Here is a 22,801-nt window from a genome sequence, read left to right as displayed (position 1 = left end):
GACCAAGAGGAGGATAGAGCATCTTTATATGTAACAGGATGAAAAGGGGCGCCTAATTTGATTTCTAAGAATTAAGCAGTTGTGCAGTTTCTCAAATATATACATTATCTAAAGAAAGGCACACCTGGAACTCATTTACTTTATCACTTCAGACTCAATCCTGAATATGACTAATTAAAACAAGTGTACCATGTTCCTTTTACATTCTGCAGATAAATTCTGTGACTTTAGTCATCAGAAACATTTCACATTTTTCTAAGATAAACTTGCTTCAGAGAAGTAACTCTTTTAGTTCAATGTAAATTGAAACTATCTCCATTATGGGATTATGAGAGAAAAACAAATTGTTATCATTTATTGGGCATTCAGGTTTCCAGGCACTAATGCTAAATGTTTTTTTATACCTTGCTAACTTAACCCTTGATTTTCATTTATTCAGCCAACTACTTACTATAGAAATATTACTATGTTCCAGGAGCTCTTTAAAGTGTTGGAGATTCAGCCATGAACAAAATGGTCCTGTCCTCTGTGGATCTTGTGTTCTAGTTGGGGGACAAAGATGATATACAGAAAAAGAAAGTAGAGGGTATACCAGGTTGGCATATGATGAATGCTACTGAGGAAAAGAAAGCAGAGAAGGGGTTAGGGAATGCCAGATTTATGGAGGGAGGGGGTCACAGTTTTAAAAAGAATGGTCAGAGAAGGCCTCATGGAGAAGATGACACCCAAGCAGATGTGAAGATGCCCTACAGGAGATAAAGGAACAAATCATGGAACTGTCTTGGGGAAGAGCCTTTTAGGTAGAGGGAGCAGTAAGTGTGGAGACCTTAAAGCTACAGTGTACCTGGCTTGTTTGAGGAAAAGCAAGGAGTGCAGTATGGCACGTACAGCGGGAAAGGGGATGAGGCCTAAAAGATAGAAAAGGGGTCATCTTGTCAGACATCACATAATGAGACTTTTGGGTTCTACTTCAGGAGAGATGGCAAGCCCCTCAGAGGGTTTTAAACAGAGGTTTGACATGACCAACGAAGCCAATGGTCTTGTCCAGTTTCACAAGTAAGAAACAGAACTTGGGAGAAGTTAGGTAATTTACCAAAGTTATTTATGTGTTAGTGAATTAGTGGGGCTGGAATTTTAATCTGGGTCTGTGTAATTCAAAAGCTCATACTTTTTCCCATTAAACCACAACTGCACCTCCCGATTGCAAAGAGGTTTATGACCCAGGCTGGAGTAGGTGATTGTCTTAGTCTGGACTTGACCTCGTGTTTCCCTTTTCTCTGTAGTTCTTTGTCTTCTCTGGCAAGGCTACTGTGTCACACAACTCCAAGGGGACACCATTTATACCCTAAGTCTATAAATGTACTCCCATCTGGACAATGTCCAGATGAAGTGACCATATATAATGACCTTTTTCTCCAATGAGAACATAAATGGTTTTGAACTATGGTCAGGCTGGTAGCAAAATCCATTTGGTTGGACATTTGTCCTGGTCCCACTTTGAAGCATCTCACCGTCTCTCCTTCCTCTGACACTTACTCTACCAGCTGTTTCTACCACCTTCCACTCACTGTCTGGCAACACACTGGTCCAACAGTATGGCGGGCTGGGATGTCCGTGACGGAAAGGCAGGGTTTTCTGTTCTGCATGGGCAGCTCAGGACCACAGTGTATAAGAGAAAATCTGAGGGACTGTAGAACATGAGCATATATGTCTGACTTCTGATTAGTAAATTGTCATCACAATTGCTGCTTGGTTTAATTTAGGCTGAACCAGATTTTCTTATAAGCCTTAGAGCATAGAGCTTCAATTCTTGAGCCCTTGTTTATGTTGAAGCTAATTTTTTTTAAGTTGGTAGGAAAGTTCTTGCTTAGACTTTACCAATTCAATGTGTAAGGAAATACCCTGAGATTCAGAGCTTTAAACTGAAGTTTTTATTCATGGTTACTTGAGTGGGTAACTTTAATGGAATTATATCTTGTAAAACTGCTTAGCATTTCATGTGTCAGAATTCTGCCTGGTTACTTCAATACCCTCTAGCAGTTTGGCATTATTTTTTGACTCTTATGATTTTAATTACAAAAACTAAGAGAAAATCATGGCAGCGTCCCTTAAAGGATTAACCAAATAATACTGTGATGATCCATATAAAATATTATTGCCAGGAACATAGTACAGTGCTGAGTAAAGGCAAAGATGATTGCCATTTTGAGTTTTTAAGATCAGCATTAGTAATCACAGAACACCAGATCAGTACAATGAAAGCTCCTTTTATTTTTTTTAAGATTTTATTTATTTATTTGACAGAGAGAGATCACAAGTAGGCAGAGAGGCAGGCAGAGAGAGAAGGGAAGCAGGCTCCCCACCGAGCAGAGAGCCTGATGAGGGGCTCGATCCCAGGACCCTGGGGTCATGACCTGAGCCGAAGGCAGGGGCTTTAACCCACTGAGCCACCCAGGCACCCATGAAAGCTCCTTTTAAAATGAATTTTCATTTCCCTTAAATGAAGGGGCAGGAAGCACCAAGATAAGACTTTGCTCTCAGGTCATATTTCAGGTTCGCTCTGAAGGTTTATGTGAGGAAAGGCTATGTGTGATGGAAGTTGGATCTTTGTTTTTGTGGCTGTTGCTAGCAAAAATAGAATATGCAGAAGACCGTGTGATGGGTCCTCACTAGGTTAAATACAGAATTCCTAAGTGACCCAGCAGTTTTACTCCCCAAAATTGAAAACAGGCATCCAAACTAAAACTTGTACATGAATGTTCACAACAGCACTATTCACAAGAGCCCAAGGGTGGAAACAATGCAAACGTCCTTCGATGCATAAGAGATACCCCAAATGTGGCACATTCATACAATGGTATATTACTCAGCCCCCAAAAGGAATGAAGTACTGATACAGCCTGGATGAGAGCACGAAAACATTGTGCCAAGCAGAAAAAGCCAGACACAAAAGACCTTATTTCCATGATTCCTTTTCTAGGAAATATCCAGAACCACCAATCTGCAGAGATGGTAAACAGATTAGTGGTTGCCAGGTGGGGAGAGGGCAGGGAAGAAGGAAGAAAGGAAAGTAATGAAAATGTTTTGTAAGAGACCGATGTGGCGGTTGCCCAGCGTTGTGAATGTGTTAAACACAGCCAGCGGTACGTTGTATGTTCCAGCTGTTTTTACCACAGTCCAAAATAAGGTGGGGTGAGAAGATCCCTTGTTTTTGGTGAAGCCCATTCAGGTTTGACTTCTAAAGAAGGGGGCACATGGCAAAGGCAGGGCAGAGTAATGGCAGCCACTTGAGCTCTGCAGGACAAGTCTTCCACTTCCTGGTTGCGATCCCCAGTCCTGGGACCCTGCCTCATGTGGGGACAGCAAGCACAACTGCCACACCAACATCCACTCCAGGGCCCCTGGCGTCCTGTGTGACCAAGGGCCATTTTAAGTCTGGGGCAGCTTGTTTGAAACCTTCACATTAAAGACATTGGAAGCAGGGGGATACTGAGCTGTTTAAAACCCAAGCCTGCAGAGATCCAGCAGATAGAAACTTGAGCTGCAGTGAGGCCAGGACAATTTAAGCTTATCCACTGAAAAGGGAAAATAAACTTTTATGACCTTGGGATGCTAGAATAAGTTTAGTGAAAGGTAGGTGGGAAGTTTCTAATTAATGCTACACATGTTCTTGTCCCTTGTCCTTGCAAGTGTACCACTTGTCCTTCTTCACACTGGTTCTACCCTCAAAAGAAAAAATCTCTCAAAGGGTTTTTTTTTTTTTTAATGATGACCATGAAAATAATATTTCTTTATTACAGAAGTTCAGAAAGAACAGAAACTCTCATATATACACGTGTGTCTATGTAAAGAAATCTCAGAGATCAGGGATAATATAGATATTTGGCATGTATCCTTTGTCTTTTTTTTTAAGTTTGTATTTAAATTCCAGTTAGTTGGGTACCTGGGTGGCTCAGTGGGTTAAGCATCTGCCTTTGGCTCAGATTGTGATCCCAGGGTCCTGGGATCGAGTCCCACATTGGGCTCCCTGCTTAATGGGGGGTTTCCCTCTCCCTCTCCCTCTGCCCCTCTCGCCTGCTCTCCCTCTCTCGCTTGCTCTTGCTCTCAAATAAATAAATAAAATCTTTTAAAAAAATTCCGGTTAACATACAGTGTCATATTAGTTTCAGGTGGACAATAGCAATCCAGTCCTTCCTTACATCACCTGGTGCTTATCACAAGTGCCCTCCTTAATTCCCCTCCCCTGTTTCACCTATGAATATAGGGGTACTAGCACCTTCAGTTTCAGTGGGAATCCTGAAACTGAATTTATCAATATAGCATGGGCACCTCTCATGCCAGTAAATACCAATCAATAACATACTTTTCATGGTTGCATAGCGTTCCATTTTATGCACGTTTCATGACTGATTACTCCATGACCAGTGTTCTAAATGAGCCTGGGGCTTTCATTGAAGTGGTTCCTCTGTGTTTGCTTAGTCCTTTCTCATGGCTGGTGACTCAGGGTTTCTGAAATTATTTTCTGTTACCTGATTATGCTGATCAATGATAGCTCTCAAAGCAGAGGTCATAGGCAATGAAAGGACTAGAGGTCTGTAAACAATCAGCTCAAAACCCACAACCTTTAGGCAACTTGCCCTGACGGAGCTTCACTCCATCCACTCATTCTGTCTTCTGTGTTCCGACAGAAGAGGGGCAGGAGAGTATGCGAGGGCTTGGAGCCAGACTGCAGGGGTTCTCTTTCTGGCTTTCAGGAGGTTGGGCATACTCAGTGCTTCTGTGTTCTCATCTATAAAACGGGAATGATAATAATAGTCCCTATCCGGGCACCTGGGTGGCTCAGTTGGTTGAGCGTCTGCCTTTAGCTCTGGTCCTGATCCCAGGATCCTGGGATTAAGCCATGCATCAGGCTCCCTGCTTAGCCGAAAGCCTACTTCTCCCACAGCTGTTGACCCTGCTTGCACACTCGTACTCTCTCCCTCTATCAAATAAATAAAATCTTAAAAAAAAAATAGTCCTTATCCTGCAGGCCAGATGAGATGATCTGTGCCAGAAGTCCCTGGCAGCACAACAACTGGCACCCAGTTAGTACTCCCTGAAAGGCTAGGGTTATTATTATTACTCAATTCATTCAAGCGGGGCTCCTGGTTTGTGGCATTGGGAGCTCATCTGTGTGTGCCGGGGATGCCTATAATAGGTTAGAGACTCTGAAAAGCTCAGAAACCCAAGTGACTATACAGCGTTTCCTACACAGTGAGCCCCCAGCTAATATTGCTGTTTGATGGTCTGATCCAAACCGACCTGATGTAATTGTGGGATCCTCTTGTTTGAATTTGGTTGGTCTTGATTTCCCATTTAAAAAAATAAATAAACAAAAAGATAACAAAACAAAAAACCCCAGAAACCCTAAGAAGCGGATATAGGTGAAATGCAATTTCTTCAGATATGTCAACATCATAGCCGTGGGCTTTCCTACATGCTAAGGAAATTCTTGACTAGGAGAGCTCAGAGATCTTCGATGATAGTGATAATGACAAGAAATACATAAAAGCACTAAAAGCCATTATTCCAAAAGACAAGTCTATAGCCAAAGAGCAAATAAAATCTTGTCTTCAGGGGCACCTGGGTGGCCCAGTGGGTTGAGCCTCTGCCTTCAGCTCGGGGCATGATCTCAGGGTCCTGGGATCAAGCCCCACATCTGGCTCTCTGCTCAGCAGGGAGCCTGCTTCCCTCTCTCCCTCTGCCTGCCTCTCTGCCTACTTGTGATCTTTCTCTCTGTCAAATGAATAAATAAAATCTTTTTTAAAAAAAAATCTTGTCTTCGGTCACTTAGCTGGGATTCTTGGGAACTGAATCACTCTCAGTAAGTAGAGTTTCTCGATGGTGGAAGCTTATTCAGGTAACCACTAGAACAGTTGCTATTTTAACTATTTTGATGTCCTTCTTTCTTACTCGTGCTGCATGGTTTATCGCTTTGATATAGAGACTGTATTGAAAACAGTCCCACGAATTTGTTAGGTTTTGAGTCCTCGTTGTTAATGTGTCATTGCTGTTATAATTACTATTATTATTATTGCTCTGCCACATAATTTTAATACCATTTGCCTTTAAAAGACTCAGACAATGATTCCTCTACACAACTCTTCACTTTTTAGTCTCTTCTCTCACTTTTTCCTCACTGGCAGGGTGTGTCAGTCTTAGTTTTTAACTGCAGAAATGTTTCTGATTGCATTCTCGAACTTGAAAAGACTTTCCAAACGTGCTGATTTATAAATTTTATACCATGGGAAGCCAGAAACCCCAAGTCTGTTACTATTCTGTGTAAAGTAAGATTAATAGGCATCGAATGAAATCATGTATCTGGTGACAGGTTTTTTTTGACCATTCAAGGACTTTGAAAGACTTACTGTCTGGTTACAGGCTCTTCTCTACTAGAAGTTTGACTCTGGGCAAGATGTCATTTTATTTAGAAACTATAGTGCTTATGGTTTTCCCTTGTAGCCCTGGTATATTCCTACTACTCCTAAATGAAGTAGCAATTAAATTAAAGGAAAATAGTCACCTGTCCTCTATGCAGTTGATAAAAGTTTTACAAAATGGAATTTGGATTTTTTTCTTAAAAGATTTTATTTATGCATTTGAGGGAGAGATAGAGAGAGGGCATAAGCAGGAGGAAAGGCAGAGGGAGAAGAAGCAGACTTCATGCTGAGCCGGGAACCCGACGTGGGGCTCAGTCCCAGGACCTGAAGGAATGACCTGAGCTGAAGACAGACACTTAACCAATGAGCCACCCAAGTGCTCTGGAATTTAGATATTTTTAACAGAAAGAGAATGAAGTGTTCTTAGATGTAATTTCATGAGCATTTTCTCATTTTCTTTACAGAGACATAATAATGAGTCTGACTGTTGGGAAACTCACAGACCATGAAGTTATAACCCTTGCCCGTCACTACCAGGTGCCTGAGGACACGAAGCCTGATGTGAATGTCCTAATTGCACAGGCCCATGAACAGCTCAAGAAAAACGCTTTTGAGAATTTTGAAAGACTCAATGCTATTTGTGTCTACCAAGACCGAGAAAAGTAAGCTTTCATTTTATCAATTTCAGTAAATCATGTAAGGTTCTGCAGACCTGAGTAATGAAGGAATTTATATTTTATCCAGTAGGGCAAAAAGAACACTGGGATGTCCCACTATACTCCACTATAGACCAAATGTACTTTATTTTTTTTAAACAAACTTTATTTTTATCGCAAAGAATATTAAAAAGTTGTACACTCAAGGTTGATATTTAATAACGTCAGTATTGTTACTGCTTCAACAATGAAGCAAAGGGCTTACGTGGACCTGGCTTTTTTTTTTAAGAGAAAAACTATGGTGATGAATTCAATGAGTACTGGCACAGTTTGGTGTCCCTGTGTTGATTGATGATAAGCACCAGCAGTTTTACCCACCGGTGTTTTTGCACCATTAGTACAAACGTCCACCCAGTGGAAAATGTCTAAGTATTATTACAAAACTAGTCTTTTTGATTTTTTTTGCTTAAATGTCAACTTTATTCACATTGGTATCAATAAAACGTGGTTATCACAAAAATCCCAGCAACATTCTTACAGAAATTGGCAAAATGATTAAAAATTTTCTTTTTTTTTAGTCTGGGTTGTATACAACACTTTTTTTTTTTCCCAAATGTACTTTAAATCATTTTGGGAAAGTATTTGGGTACTGATATTTCATCATGATGGTGAGTTTTGTTTGTTGATAGAATAGGGAAGGCCCTTGAATCTTCAAAAAGATAAGATGGCCCTTTCCATTTCCTTTTAATTGGTTTTTAAAGGTTTTCAACTGAAACATAGTTAATCCAGATGTTAGAAGGTTTAATCCTGAAATATATTTTCTTACATTAGTTTGTGATCACCGGGATTTATAAATGTGTCTTTTCTAATACAGAGAACAGGGAATTTACAAGTAAACTTTATTTAGAAATTCTTTGAAATTATTTCTTCTTGATAATACGGAAGCTCAGCAAAATCAATTTCTAGTACATTTGCCATGTTTCTATTACTCTTTACTAAATCATTTTTATAAACTGGAGCCCCATTTTAATAAGTTTTGGTGTTCATCTTACCCACAGATCTGATACTCTGGGGCAGCGGGGGGGTGGATATTCACCAGGAGTTAGAAAACCTTACTCTTACCTCTAGCCTCTAGTTTTCCTACTATGAACCGCTGATGTTTCTTTGCCCCATGACCCCTCCCATCACCCCCAGACCCGAAGTTTGTACCCAAGTGGCCAGCTTGCCTCCCCTAAATATCTTTAAAGACCTGTAGTTTATCTTAATGTTGAACACAATTTTTTTGCCTAATCCATAACACATAGTTGTTGAGTTTTTATAAAGGTGGTATTTTTCCTTGAATCTTTTAAAACTTTCTGGAGCCTCCCTAGGCTATATTGCCTGAGCTTTGCATGACCTTCCACTCTGGTGGTACCGCTTGCCCAGCGTGAGAAGTGTGACCCCCCTTCACTAAAAGAACACCTCCTGGGAATGATGGGGCTCCTTGATCAGACAGCTCTGAAGTTCTTCCAGATCTGACAGGCTTCAGTTCTAGACACAAACATTCTCCCATCATTTTGTAAACTCAGTGTGCATAAAGCAGCTCGCTTTCTTTCTTATTGGTTCTGATTTTGCCTGGTGCCTGGGAAAACTGGCTGAATGAGAACATTGGACAAGCATTTCTGTGCCCCTGGCAGGCTGGGGAAAATGACTTGAGCTGCTCTGGAGAAACCATCTAACAAAACTGAGGTGAATGTTAAGGCCCCAGCTGGGGCCTCAAGGTTACAAGGTTTGGGTCCAAGGAAAAGACTAGAAAAATACCCTCAAGTCATACAATACTTGCGTTGGAGGCTCTAGATGCCTGTCAAATTAAGAGATGTTTTCAAATATCAGAACCAGTTTTGACTAGTGGTCAAGAAGGCAGATCAATTACTTAGAGCAACACTCGTGGCTGTACCCTTAAAGTGCCGTACTATCACCAACCAAGAGTCTGAATCTTGATGGAAAGGCCTTTGGAAGGACAGAATCTGGTCACTTCTGAAATGGAAAAAGTCAGTGAAAATCAATATGACTCTTTTTCCTTACTGTGAGTTCCAGTACCAATTTTCGTACTCATTTTCATGTGCAGACTTTAAGGACACATCTGTATTTTCTTTCCTATAGCATGTAATTGTGACTCAAGAGACACAAAATATAAAAGACCTGTTTACTTTGTTTTAATGCAGAAAAACAGTATTACCCAGCAAATACATCAGAAGGCTGTGCAAGTCCTCCAGGTTACCTTTGACCGATGATCTTCTGGCATCCATACTGTCTCGGTAAGCAAGAGCTCCGACCCTCAGGGGGTTTGTCCTGCATATTTTTGTTTGGGGGAACTATTCCTGGTTGTACATTGACCTTTAAATATCCTTGATTTACCCTTGACTGCTTTGATTATATTATTGATAACACATCTCCATTTAAGTGTTACAAAAGGAAAAGCTGGGCATGATTTTGAATGTTAGCCTACTATGAATTGCTATTTTATCTTTTTAATGTTAAGATATGCGCACACACACACATATATGTATACACAGGTTCCTGGGACAAAATGAAGATGTCTAACTTCATTGGTTATGAGGGTATTAGATCTAAAATTCAGGGCCGGTTTTTCAAAGCGGTAGTTCCTACTGGCTAAAGACATGCAGGAAGAGGGCCTAGTGTTATGATTCAGGGCTCTGTCCTACTAGAACACCAGATGTAAAGTGTGAACGTTATGATGTTGCAAAAGGAAAGCACAGTGATCTGCTTTCTAAAGCACTGGGCCCTCCTGTTGAACGTTTACTTTCGACTTCAGGCACCACCCTCATAGTTATGCAGACTCTGGTCATCATTTTTCATTTCTATGACATTATCCCCAACCCCGCCTCTGACTCACTTATCTTGGTAAGTTTGACATTTTGGACTATGTTCTAGGCATTGTTGTCATTGACAGAAGACCTCATCTCAATTGCTTTGTGAGAACTACTTTATGAGTTACAACTTATATTCTCTTGCCTCACCTGAAGAGGCTGAGGTTTAGAGAGATGAGGTGTTTTGCCCAAAGTCGCCCAGTCTTCTAAGAGCTGTGACTTAATCCCTGAACCTTTTAAATACTCATCCCCTGCTTCTAACCATTTTGAATTACTGTTTGCAAATAGCCAATGGGGAGGAATGTCTTGACAATTCTACCTCCTTCCTATTCCTTGTCATTCCCACTGTCTTCCCACTTTCTTCTCCATTCCCACTATCTTCACTCTGGTTCAGACCCACAGTTCTTCTTGACTATTCAGGGCCTCCATGTTGGTCTTTCTTCCACCGGTCTCTAATTATTTAAATCCATCTTTACATATAGCAGGTTAATACCGTCTAAGAACAAAAATGTCATAGTGCTGCTCTTCTACTCACAAACTTTCTGTAAATCTCTTTGCTCCTTAAAGGAAGACTGAAATCATCAGTTCTGAACTCCTTCACCCCCTTCTCCATTGGGAGGCTGAGGGTTGTCAGTTGGAGCAATTGTTCTTAAGCAGGAGCTGGAGTGGGGTGTCCTCATCTGAGACAAAAGGAACAGATAAAACTAAATCCTATGCAGGAGCACTAGGGTCAGAAGCATCAGAAGCAGACTCAGGAGGGCCAATCCAATTGGAAGTATGCACTGAATTGACCCGGAGTTATTTTCTGGACTGTCAGCTCAATTTGGTTTTATCTGCTGGCATCAGTGTGACAGATAATTAGGTCATCCTGGTGTAAAGGACTTCAGATGAAATAGGCAGGCCTAGGAGTCTCGTTTCTTCAGTTATCACGTTCCCAAAGCCACATGGGCTGTTTATTTATTTAACAAGTGTGAGCAGGGAGAGAAGCAAAGGGAGGGAGAGAGAGAATCTTAAGCAGGCTCCATGCCCAGTGCAGAGCCTGATGCATGGCTTGATCTCACAACCCTGAGATCATGTCCTGAGTTGAAATCAAGTTGGATGCTTAATGGACTGAGTCATCCAGGTGGTCCTCCACATGAGCTATTTAACATTTTTTTAAATGATTCATTTATTTGAGAGCAAGAGTGAGAGAATGCGCACAAGCAAGAGGGGTAGAGGGAGAGGAAAAGAAAATCTCAAGGGGGCTCCCTGCTGAACAGAGCCCAGTGCAGGCTTGATCCCGTGACCCTGAGACCATGACCTGAGCTGAAACCAAGAGTCAGACACTTAATCGACTGTGCCATCCAGGCACCCCTTGTGCAAGATTTTTGACCTGCCCAACCCTCAGATTCCTTACCTCTGAAATGATATAATACCTCCTTCCTGGAAGTTCTGAGGGTGACTTAAGATAACGTCTATAAAGTACCCAGTGCAGCACCTGGTACTAGGTGATGATTGGGGCCTCGGAGAGAAGTTGAAGTCAGGGACCACAGACCACACACCCTGACTTAGAAATGACCTGGAAGAAACTTGTGTCCTTCTACACAGAGGAAGCCTTGTTTTCAAACATTTGGATCTGAAGGCGTTTCGCACATTAAGCTGTCTCCAGTCAGGAAGCTGTGGATATTTATTAGATTATCTCTTATGGCCCCAGGGATGTGTTGTCCTGGAAAGTCCAGTGATGTGGGAGCCTGGCCTCTGGAGGACCTAGATGTTTCCTCTCTAACACCGAGGCCACCAAGTCCTCATCCTCTCCTTTTCTCAGCAGACTGTTACGTCTTCGCCTTTTCGATTTGACATGAAAGGCAGAAAGGCTGTTCCACGATTCGCTTCGGAGACATCCCAGGCTCAGCGCGCGTCCGTCTCCAAGCCCCATGTAGCTTTGTGGAGGTCATCCCCCTGAGTTGCTATGCAGGCTCTGTTCAGTCTAACTCTGCCTCTAATTGTGCAGTGACCCTGCTCCTCACTGAGGGGAAGCTTCAGACTAGTCAGATTAGAAAATGTCTCATTCCCAGTCCCTTCTCCCTCCAATATGCCCCGCCACGATTTGGGTCACATGCTTGGTGTTTTGCATCATCTCCGCAGATTCCTTTCAAAGACGGCCCTAATTCCTCATGGACCCATCAGCCTGCAGCTCACATTTATATTCTGCATTCTTATTGTTCCCCACAGACTCCGCAGGGCTTTCCAGAGCCTTGACCAGACTCTCCTTCTGCACAGCCCTCCTGTGGCACGCTGAGCCAGAGCCCCTCTGACGTCTGCCATCTCCTGTGGGAGGCAGGCCTGGAGTTTATTGTTTTGGTTCAGTGCACGCTCTGCCCAGGAGCAGTGTTACCTGCCACGGGATGCAGCTGGGCAGCTGTTGAGCAGCTGGATAGCCCTGCTGTGTGAACAGAAATCAGGGGATGGAAAACAATGTGGCCAAAGAGTTGGCCGATTTCTTCCACACAGTGATTGTCATGTATGTATTTTGCCTAGCGCTGCGTCTCACTAGGAAGAGTTCCCTCTACTGCCTTTCCATTTTTCTTGGGATTCCACTAGGTTTTTTCCTTACTAGCACAACTCAAGCTAAGAGCAGGACTTCAAAATCTTTACACCTCTGGCTACCTCAGCCCCCCACCAGTTTGTGCTGTGGGAGCTGGTCTGAACTCTCTGTACTTACCAGTCAGATTCCTTTCACTGCTGCACAGGGCATCCGACTTAAATGTTCTAAGTGGTAGTAGTAATGGGGGACTGACACTCCATATTGACATAGTGCCAAGGGCCCTAGGATATTTTGTAACCCCTTGGAAGGGAACGTTCTAGTTGAGGCTAGACACGATTCCCCAGTTTGTAAGTGCCGACTCTGAGGTATAAAGAGGCTCTGTCACTGAGGGACCTTGCAGAGGACTAAGATGAGTCTCTAACAGGATGAGAACTCCCTACATTGTCCCTGTCTGAGCTCCTGGGAATCAGGGCTGTGTCTCATTCACCTTTGTAGCCCCAGACACTTGTCCTGTGCTAGTGCACTGGGGAGTGAGGGTCAGGGAGGGGAGAAAAACATAGGCTTGATATGCACCAGACCAGCCTCTGAGCTCTGCAGCTCTACTGCCTCCCACCCATGTGATCCTTGTAAATGGACTCAACACCTCTGAGCCCTCATTTTGGACTATTAATGTTTCCTAAGTATTAATAAGCAAGAAATCCTGGTTCTCAAACCATTAGGAAGTGGAGAGTATTCTGAGGTCATTCCATTCTGTGTTCTGTGTGGGACTGGGGAGTAAAGAGGTAGCCTCCTTTCCTAACTGGCCTTGTGAATCGGCACTTGGAACAACTGGAAATTCAAGTGCAGCTCTTTCCCCAGCAGCTCTGCCCCAAGCTGGCCTTTCACAGCTGGCTCTGGGCTCCATGGAATGCCTTCGAACTGACCTCTCGAGAGAGTGGGTGCCGCATCCAGAAATATCAGTTAAAATGGAAAAAGTTAACGGGGCTAAATGGGGCTCTCAGATCATCTCGTTATACTCTCCCCAGCCTCAGCCCCTGCACCCCCGTTCCCCCCAGAGGCATGGTTTGGACTCTGGTGATTTCACCCAACAGTACCTGGCAGTGGGGCCGAGGGACAAGGGTCAGGCAGTGTGGCTGCCACTGTGGCAGTGTTTGGTGCCCCGGGAAGTCCACAGAGAGAAGCCCCACCTCCCAGATGCATCCTACGTTTTCCAATATAAGGTGATACATGGTTTTTAAGAAATTTTTTTAAAAATTCCAAATCCACATGGATCAACAGAGTGTCAACCTTGAGCACACTCCATACTTGGCTGCTGTGACATGCCTCGCCGAGAAGGTGTGTGTTGGAATGAGAACAGGAATTTAGAGGCCCGGCTGTCCGGACATGACTGGAGCTCCTCACTGATAACTTGAGCCATGCCACCTGGCCAGCTCTGGGTTTGTATGACCAACTGATGCAGTGGCCTGGAGCTTGACTTTTTTTCTGAACTGTCCATTCTTTAAGAATCTCACCAGGTGCTCTCCTGGGGATAAAAATATATGTTTATAAAAAATAAAAAATTAAAAAAAAAAAAAAGAATCTCACCAGGTGTTCCAGCGTGTGCCCCTGGGTTTGCTGGGTAATGCATGGAAACCAAACACAACGGCATGAGTCAGAAGTGTGTCTTTGCCGGGACGCCTGGGTGGCTCAGTCAGTTGAGCATCTGACTCGTGATTTTGGCTCAGGTCCTGATCTCAGGATTGGGAGATGGAGACCCAGGTCAGGCTTCGTGCTGGGCGTGGAGCCTGCTTAAAATTCTCTCTCCCTCCCCCTCTGCTCCTGGCCCCTCTGGCCTCTCTCAAAAACAAACAAACAAACAAACAAACAAATGTGTCTCTCCTGCCTGCCCTCCCTTCTAGTCCCGGTCATGCATCCCAGCCCATTCCCCTATGTTACAAGATGGCCTTCGCAGCAGAGGGGGAAGCCACGTTACTCTTCAGCCACATACAGCTGCCACCACATGGTTTATACCTCCACAGATGCTGGAAATAAAGCAGAGCAGCTTTATTCCCTGTGGCAAGGAGTTAAATGGCTTCTGTAGTTTGGGGCCATTCATCATTTTTGGGAGGGGGAGCACAAGCACCCGTGTTTCTAGCAAGGCATTGAGAAGCGTGCTTGGGGGTCATGATTCTCGAAGGAGGAACCAGAGAAATTCCCTTCCCTCCCTCTTTCTCCACAAACACGTCCCTTAGTTTGTGTCGGGAAGGAAATGGTGGCTTGCCCCAGTATCAAAGGGAAAGAAGAATTTATGGAGGTTTTAGGAAAACACTTTAGCACTGTGAGCTGGGACTTTAAAGTAAGGAGGCTGACTTTTTAACAAGCAGAGAAACACTTTAAAGCCAGAATTAGTGCTGCCCTTTAGGGCAGTCACCCTGGAAGACTGTGCACTGATTTCAACAATGTCGCCATAGACAGTTCTTCTTTGGAATTGCTTTCATGGCCTTTTCAAGAGAATGACTTCAAGAGTGGCAAATCTTCATCCTTTGACCATGGATCAGAGTCTTAGCAAGAGCCAAATGTCATTTGGAGAGGAGCAAAGTAGGAGATTCAGGGGGAGAACCAGGAGGCTAATATTTTTGATCAGGAGCACAGCATGACCCCGAAGCAAGGAGATATATTTTCTATACGATTCAGAGGCCTTTCCAAAATATTTTGAAAGGTTGGGTAGGATTTAGCTAACGATGACCTGTAGCCATGAGGCAGGTAGGACGCCATGACAGGTGGCTGTGGGAGATGGTATCCAGTGGTACATGTAAACACTGACCTACCCATTCCTAGGCCCCTACAGCCAAGCCCTCTGCCTCTCTGAACTGCCACCCCCAGGTTCCTCTGCCTCCAGCTTGGACTGTTTTTAGAACTAGAACTCTCCTTTGTATCCTCTCTCTCTCTCTCTCTCTCTACCTCATCAAACAATACCATGTAGTAGATTTCGTGTATGTTATATAGCAGAGGAGGGCGTGACAAACCTCACCCCATCAGCAGTCTGGGGGAGGAAGCGGTGTACAGAACTTTGGAGCAGGGAGGAAGACTGCAGACTAATTCTTCACCAGCAAGCCCCAACTAGTGGCACGTCTTCCTTTCCAAGTCTGACTTGTACAACTGTACCACCTTGAAAAGCACGTCTCAAGGTCTCTCATCTGCTTTTTCTGCTTTGTAAATTTGTATTGATAGCCAACTGATACACACTCATAGTTAAAAAAAAAAAAAAAAGAAAAAGAAACAAAACTCAATTCTGAAAAGTTTATTCCAGCAAGAGTAGTTTCCAGTCATATCCTTCCCCACCTCCCAGACCCGTTCACAAGAAGCAGCCTCTCTCATCCCTTGTAGCTATCTCTATAGACATTTAAATAGCAGGCATGTACTACTATTCCTGTTTCTCATTTTTGGATTCTAATACTAACTTCCTGTTACTGTGCTTGAGAATTTAACATACTATTCGTTCCCATTATTGTTCCTTCTAGATGCCCTTAGGATCTTCTCTTTGTTCCTGGTGTTCTGGAATTTTGCCAATGTTGTCTTGTGTGTCTGGGCTTGTGGGCACTTAACACTTTACAGACCCTTCTGGTCTGGAGACTCTGTCCTGTGGTTCTAGGAAACTTTCTGTTGATTTGTAGTAATTTTCTCCCCTCCATTTGCATTTTCCTCTCAGTGAGGACTCCTGTCATTAAGATTTTAGATATCCCAGATTTGGATCTCTTTTAGACTCCCCAATTTTCTATTTGCCATTATGATAGACTTACTAAGGGATTTCCTCAACATGATATTCTACCTCTTCTACTGGATCTGTTTACTACTGTCAGATTTGTTTTATTCCAAGAACACATGTTAATTTGAATGATCCTTTTTGGTAGTCTTCTGTTCTTTTTTCATGGATATACTTTATCACTCTTATCTCACCTCTTTCCTTCTGCAACCTGAATTGTATTTGTTTTTCTGATTCCTTTTTTTTTTTTTTTTCTGTTGCCGTTTTGGCTTCTGTCTTTAATGTTGGAAGCTTTTGCAGGGTGGATCTTATGGATTCATGGGTTTCACTGCACAAGTCCATCTCGTAGCCCTTATTTTCATGCAGTATCCCCAGAAGCTGGAATCTGGAGATTTTTCTAGGCCCATTCGGAGGATCAAGAGAAGAATTCTATCTTCTCCTGCTGGAATAGGAGGGAGGGTGGAATGAGGGAAAGCAGATTCATTGAAGTGTGGCTGTTGGTGTTCTTGAAATGGGAAAGGGGAAGAAAAGTGGCTGAGAGGCTCAAGTTCAATGTGTAATGCTCTCCTCTGCCCTCCATTATGCTTCAGCCCCACCCCTGACTAAAGCTCTTTTAGTTGAATTTCTGTAGAAGAGGACAGTATAGAGAAAGGTACTCGGGGCTCCAGCTGCCATTGCTTTATTCAGGCTTTGAAAAACAGCCCTTGTTTTCAGTCCCACACCATGACCCTGCCTCTGTTGGAACCTGCAATCTGCATTCTCCGCATCTCGGGATCTTTGTGGGCTACACTGGCTAATCTCTAAGTGGCCCCTGCCTCTGGACATTTAGAGTTTAGCTTCCCTTCCTCAGTTCTGCCAAGTCACTTATAAGCCCTGTGTTGGCTTTCCATTGTGCAAGAGATTCTGAAGATTCTTGTCCAATGTTGTCTTTTTTCCAGCTACCATTGTCATTGTAGGCTATTACTTATTTTTATTCCTTCATTATCGTCTTGGTGAGATTTTGGTGGGAAAGGGAGATAAATATATTTGTGATCAATCCATCATGATTAACTGCAACTCTGTCCACTTCCCAAGAGTGAAGAATTCTTCCAAGAAGCATTGGCTACTTTTATCCCTTTTAATTGAAAGATTCTTTGTTCTTTTCTCCTTTGCTCCTTTTGCTGGGATTTCCATATCCACTGAGATCCTCTAAGACAAAACTGAAAAGAAAAACTTGGTGAATTACACCACATCAGCTCAACTCTTCCTTGAAGCCTCACTCTGGGCCTTTGGAAAGATCAAATCTTTCAAATATTTTTCCTCAGAAAAAAAATTTTTTCTTAAGATTTTATTTGAGAGAGAGAAAGAGGGTGAGAGAGTTAAAGAACAAGCCAGAGGGAGAGTGGGGAGAGAATCTGAAGCAGACTCTCACTGAGCACAGAGCCTGGCAAGGGGCTTGATCCTTCAACCACAAGATCATTACCTGAACCGGAACCAAGAGTGAGCCACTTAACTGACTGAGCCATCCAGGTGCCCCTTTCCTCAGAGAAATTTTATACTTCATTTCTAAGCTGTGTACTCTTCCGTTTACAGCATTTGATCCTTCCCGAATATCATTTGAGTCAGGAATATCCTTTCCAAATAGTCTTCAAATGGGTAAATGTTTTGATGTGTTTGAGTCTAACATATCACGAGTTGGGCAGGGGAGAAGGCCGGGGGCCCAGGGGTAACAGGTAGGCATCTTATAAACCTAATTGGTAACAAGGTATGATAATAGGAGTTCCAGTGGTGATTCCAGAAATTTTTCTGTAAGTTTCACTTGCCATCGTCCAGGGAAAATGCTGATTTAGGCAGGGGGACTCTGTTAGGCAAGAGGAACTTCAGGAAGGCCTTTCTGAAAAAGCAACGTTTGAGTGGAGACTTTCCAGGCAAAAGGACTAGGGGTTGCAAATGCCTCGCACTTCTGGGAGCAATCTTGGCATGCTCAGAGAACAGCAAGAAGGCTAGTACACCTGGAATGTTGCAAACGGAGAGTTTTCAGATGAGTCTGGAGGAGTCAGTAGTGACCAGGTTCCTTAGGGTTTTTTCAATCCTGATAAGGAGTTCAGCTTATGTTCTTGTGGATTGGGAAGCCACTGGAGAGTTCCAAGCAAGGAAGTTATTGATCTGGTCTGTGTTTAGAAAGCTCATTTGGAAAAAAAAAAAGAAAAAAAGAAAAAGAAAGCTCATTTGGTTGAGGTTGGGTCTGTAGCAAAGTTCAGAGTAGAAGCAGTAAGACCAAACTACAAAGCTATCGTTGTAACCTGGGTGAGAGTTGATGGTGGCTTGAAATTAGTGAGTAGTAGAGGAGGTGGAGAAAAAGAGATTGGTGATCTGCTATGGTGGTAGAACCTACAGGACCGGAGAGTGCATTGGATACGGGGGCTGAGTCTAATGTGACCCTACGTCTGTTTGGTAGTCTTTTGACTGGCTCCCAAATTACTGGGATATTATACTTCTGAATTCAGAATTGAATTCTGAAACCTCTAGAATTAAATAAGTGTCTCCTATAATTGTTGTAATGGGAATTTACTGACAATTACATTCGGTACTATAGGAACAGATAGAGAAACTTAGTTCATTGGTGATCTCATCCAGTCTCCTGGTCTGGTGGCTTTCAATACCATCTATGTGTGAGTGGCTCCCACATTTCTATCTTCAACTCCAACCCCTTCCTTGAATTTCAGACTCCTATGTCCAGCTGCCCCCTTCCCATCAAAATGTAACATCGAAACAAAACTCTTCATTTTGTTTACCCCTAACCTGTAGCCCCTACAGTCCTTCCTATCTCAGTTAGGACAGCTATATTTTTCTAGTTGGTCAAGCAAAACCCTTGGGGTTGTCCCGAGTCCATGCATTCTCTCTGTCTCTCTCTGTCTGTCTCTCTGACTCTGTACAATCCTTCAGGAACCCTACACTCAAAATATATTGAGAAGTGGGGCACCTGGGTGGCTCAGTCAGTTGAGCATCTGACTCTTGGTTTTGGCACAGGTCATGATCTCTAGGTTATGAGATCAAGCCCCACGTTGGGCTCTGCACTTTGCATGGAGTCTGCTTGAGATTCCCTCTCTCCTTCACCCTCTGTCCCAACCCCCTCCCCTGCTTGCTCTCCCTCTAAAACAAACAAATCTTTGAAAATATCTTTCAGAATTGACTACTCCTCAGTGCCCTCCACTGCCCCACTGCCATCTAGGTTGCCATTATGTAGAAGACCGCTAACTGCCCTCGCCACTTCGGCCCTGCTCCTGCATTCTCTTCTCAATGTATCCATGAGCGTGATCTTTAGAAGATACAGCTGAGATCCCATAACTGCTCTGTGTACAATATGCTCCAGTGGCTCTTAGTTTTCCTTAGTATGAAAGTCAAAGGCCCTACGTGACCTCATTCTCTGACCTCAGCTCCTACTCAGAGTATTAGGGAATACTTGTCTTCAAGACTCCATGCTAGAGGAAAGTTTCTTACAAAACATCTTTAATTGATTGAGTTTTAGTTCTTCTCCCAAAAAACACACAAATAAAAGACATAATGGTCCAGCATTTTGGCTACAAATATTTCCATAAACAGAGAATGTCCTTTCAAGGAGTTCAAATGACAAGCGAGCCAAAATCCAGAGGATAAACAGTGGTAGGGGGCAGCATATTGGAGTTGTGTCCCAGAATCCTCAGCCAAAGAAAATGTACACAAAAGAAGAACCGAATTCTCTTTCTCCTCTTCTGATCACTCTGTTTATTCTACTTTGTTTAGATTGACCAGTCTATGTGACTTCATCTTGTAACACTTAACTTATTACTGCTAATTTGTATTAGTTTATAAATATGAGCTATTATTTTCTTTACTCCTGTGGTGGGGGGGAGGCTTTTGACTGTTTATGAGTATGTTATTTTCCCAAGTTTATTATCACCAGGTTTTCTTTTAAGTAATTATCCCCTGTTCATTCTTGCCACAGTATCTTGTACACCTCACTTGCCAGTTGGAAGGGGACTATTGAGTTGGAGGTCCTGAGCAGGGCAGGAACCCTGGCAGGGAGCTTGGAACACCACCTTCGTCTTGCCCTTCAAAAAATGGTCTGACATGACCAATGTATGTTTAGCTTTCAAAATTGGCAGAGTGTGGTGAAATTAAGACTGGGTGGCATTGAGGTATTATACTAAGAAGAATTTCACTTTGTGTTTAGGTCATTCCAACAATTGTGTTTGAAATGACTGGGTCTTAATGGCCAAAACTCTATTATGGTTAAGGTTAAATTTGTGCCAGTGTTTTCTTTTAAGTGAAACATGGGCTTAATATTTTTTCTCAAATTTAAAACAATTCAGATACAGAGAACTCTAAAGCAAAAAGCAAAAAGTAGTCTCTCTTCCCAGAGATAGCTGTTTTAATACTTCAGTGTATTGTTGCTAGAATTTTTCTATGCCTTTCTTTTTTTCTTTTTTTTAAAGTGGGCTCCACATCCAGTGTGGAGCCCAACACGGAGCTTGATCTCATGACCCTGAGGTCAAGATCAGAGCTTAGATGAAGAGTCGGATGTTTAACTGACTGAGCCACCCACGTGCCCTTGTGCCTTTTTATATAAATATATACCTCGAGTGAGATCATATTTCTACATACTATTTTGTAACCTCCTTTCTGCTCAACAATATATCCTGAACATTTTCCCCTGGACAGCATACATGGATCTGAATAACAACCCCCCCTTTATTTTCTTTTAGGGGTGGGGAGGGGCAGAGGGGGAGCAAGAAAGAGAAACTTAAGCAGGCTCCACACCCAGGGCAGAGCACAATGCAGGGCTTGATCTCACAGTTCTGAGATCACGATCTGAGCTGAAATCAAGAATCGGACACTTAACCAACTGAGCCACCCAGGCACCCCTAAATAACCCCTTTTAATGGCTTCATCATAATAAATGATAAAGATATCTTTTATTTTTCCTAAAAGTATCTTAGTAGATGCATTGAATCTAGGCTCCCCTTAAAAATTTAAAAAGCATGCAATTTAAGAAACACAAGGTGGTTTTGTTTCACTGACCTACAGTACCAACCATATTAAATTAAGAGGGCCTGCAAATACTCTGAACAAAATGGTCTTAGTTACTGAATAATAAGCTCATTTGTTTCTATGGCAACTGCAACAGAGCTTTACTGAGCACCTACTAAGTGCCAGCATGACTCCAGGTGCTGGGGACACTGGTGAATTAGCTGTGTGGGATCTCTGCTCACAAAGTTCAAAAATCTAGTAAGAAATAAGAAAAATATCAGGTATTAAAACCTAACCTGACATGTTTTCCTGGCATAGCATTTAAGCTGACATTTTGGTCCTGAACTCTGTAGATTGAGTCAAATTATATATTATAATTATATTTTCAGATTTGAAGACAGTAAAGAACAAATAGATTATGAGTCACTTTTCTGCACCCTGAACTGGAGAATGAATCCAGTGCCCGAATTGGAAGCACCGTCGTACTTGAAAGAGGTAAAATTAACACCGGTTGTAAAAACCAGCTGTGGCTACCTTCATTGCATTTTTAATATCCTTTATCTTAAAAATTATTTTTCAGCATAAAACATTAACACCAGGGCTTTTGGAAAAAGCACTGATGTATTTCTGGGCATTTGTGTTAAAGGCTAATTCACTTTCCATGCTGAGCAAACATCTGCTCTATAAGAACATGACTTTTCTTCTGCAGCTGAATTTTTTTTAACCTCAGTCGCATCCAATTATATGGAAAATAGGATAATAGGTTACAGTTATAAATAGATATAAACACTGTTATCAAGGGATTCTGCTAACATCATCATGAGCCACGAGAACAAATCTCAAATGGTACATATGTCAAGAATCCCCAGAATGTCTGTGGCTGTGCATACAGGTTTGCCTTGGGTGAAACAGTATAGGATGAGGTGGCGGGGCAGGGGGGTGCATTTCACAGTGGAGCCAAATTTAAAATAAAAATTCAGTAGAAAAATGCTTGGTTAGGGAAAACAAAGTTCATGTGATCGGGTGGTGCTCTCAACATTGTGGAATTGTCTGAATTCTCTGAGATCTCTTTGGACCAATTGTCTTTAAGGAGTGGGTGGGTGGATGGCCGTTTGTTTATATTTTAACATGCTCCAGAAATTGATTTTCTTGGGAAAGTCCCTTGATAAAGCAAATGTCATGTGATTACTCCCAGAAAAGAGGCATTTATCCCTCCCGGTCTCCGCTGACCAACTCATTCTGGCCTGAACTGGTCTAGTGCCCCTGGGGAGTTCCCTCAGGCATGCGACTCTTCTGGAGTGGCAGGCGGCCTTAGAACTTCCAGATGGTTGGGAGACAGTGGCGGCCTTTGGAGTCCAACACAACTTGGGTTGAATTCTGCTGTGCCACTTACTTAGTTGAGTGACTTAGGGTCACATAACTCGCTCATTTCTAAGTTTAACTCAGACAAATCGTAACTAAGTAGGCACTCTCAGCAGGTTCTGTGCTCCATGCTGGGGGTCCAGAGATGAAGGCCATGATTGCTACCTTTTGGTCGGGGGAGGAGCACCTGATGATGGCGGAATCAATACACTCATGATTAGGAGTGTAGCGTGATACAG

The 22,801-nt window shown here is 42.8% G+C and overlaps 1 protein-coding gene across 4 annotated transcripts in view; it reads left to right on the top strand.

Moving 5' to 3' along the window:
• Positions 1-22,801, top strand: part of EFHC2 (EF-hand domain containing 2) — a 192,382-nt gene that overhangs the window by 156,149 nt on the left and 13,432 nt on the right. For all 4 annotated transcript variants that reach the window (XM_013057519.2, XM_045089479.1, XM_045089480.1 and 1 more), the window contains 3 exons: positions 6,884-7,081; positions 9,280-9,372; positions 21,590-21,695. In XM_013057519.2, the coding sequence (XP_012912973.2) occupies positions 6,884-7,081; positions 9,280-9,372; positions 21,590-21,695 (397 nt within the window). The remainder of the gene's footprint in view (positions 1-6,883; positions 7,082-9,279; positions 9,373-21,589; positions 21,696-22,801) is intronic.

The sequence above is a fragment of the Mustela putorius genome, unplaced genomic scaffold (assembly GCF_011764305.1).
Source record: "Mustela putorius furo isolate JIRA1106 unplaced genomic scaffold, ASM1176430v1.1 tig00003836_pilon_pilon_pilon, whole genome shotgun sequence".
Lineage (NCBI taxonomy): Eukaryota > Metazoa > Chordata > Mammalia > Carnivora > Mustelidae > Mustela > Mustela putorius.
This window is presented reverse-complemented; position numbering and strand designations above follow the sequence as displayed.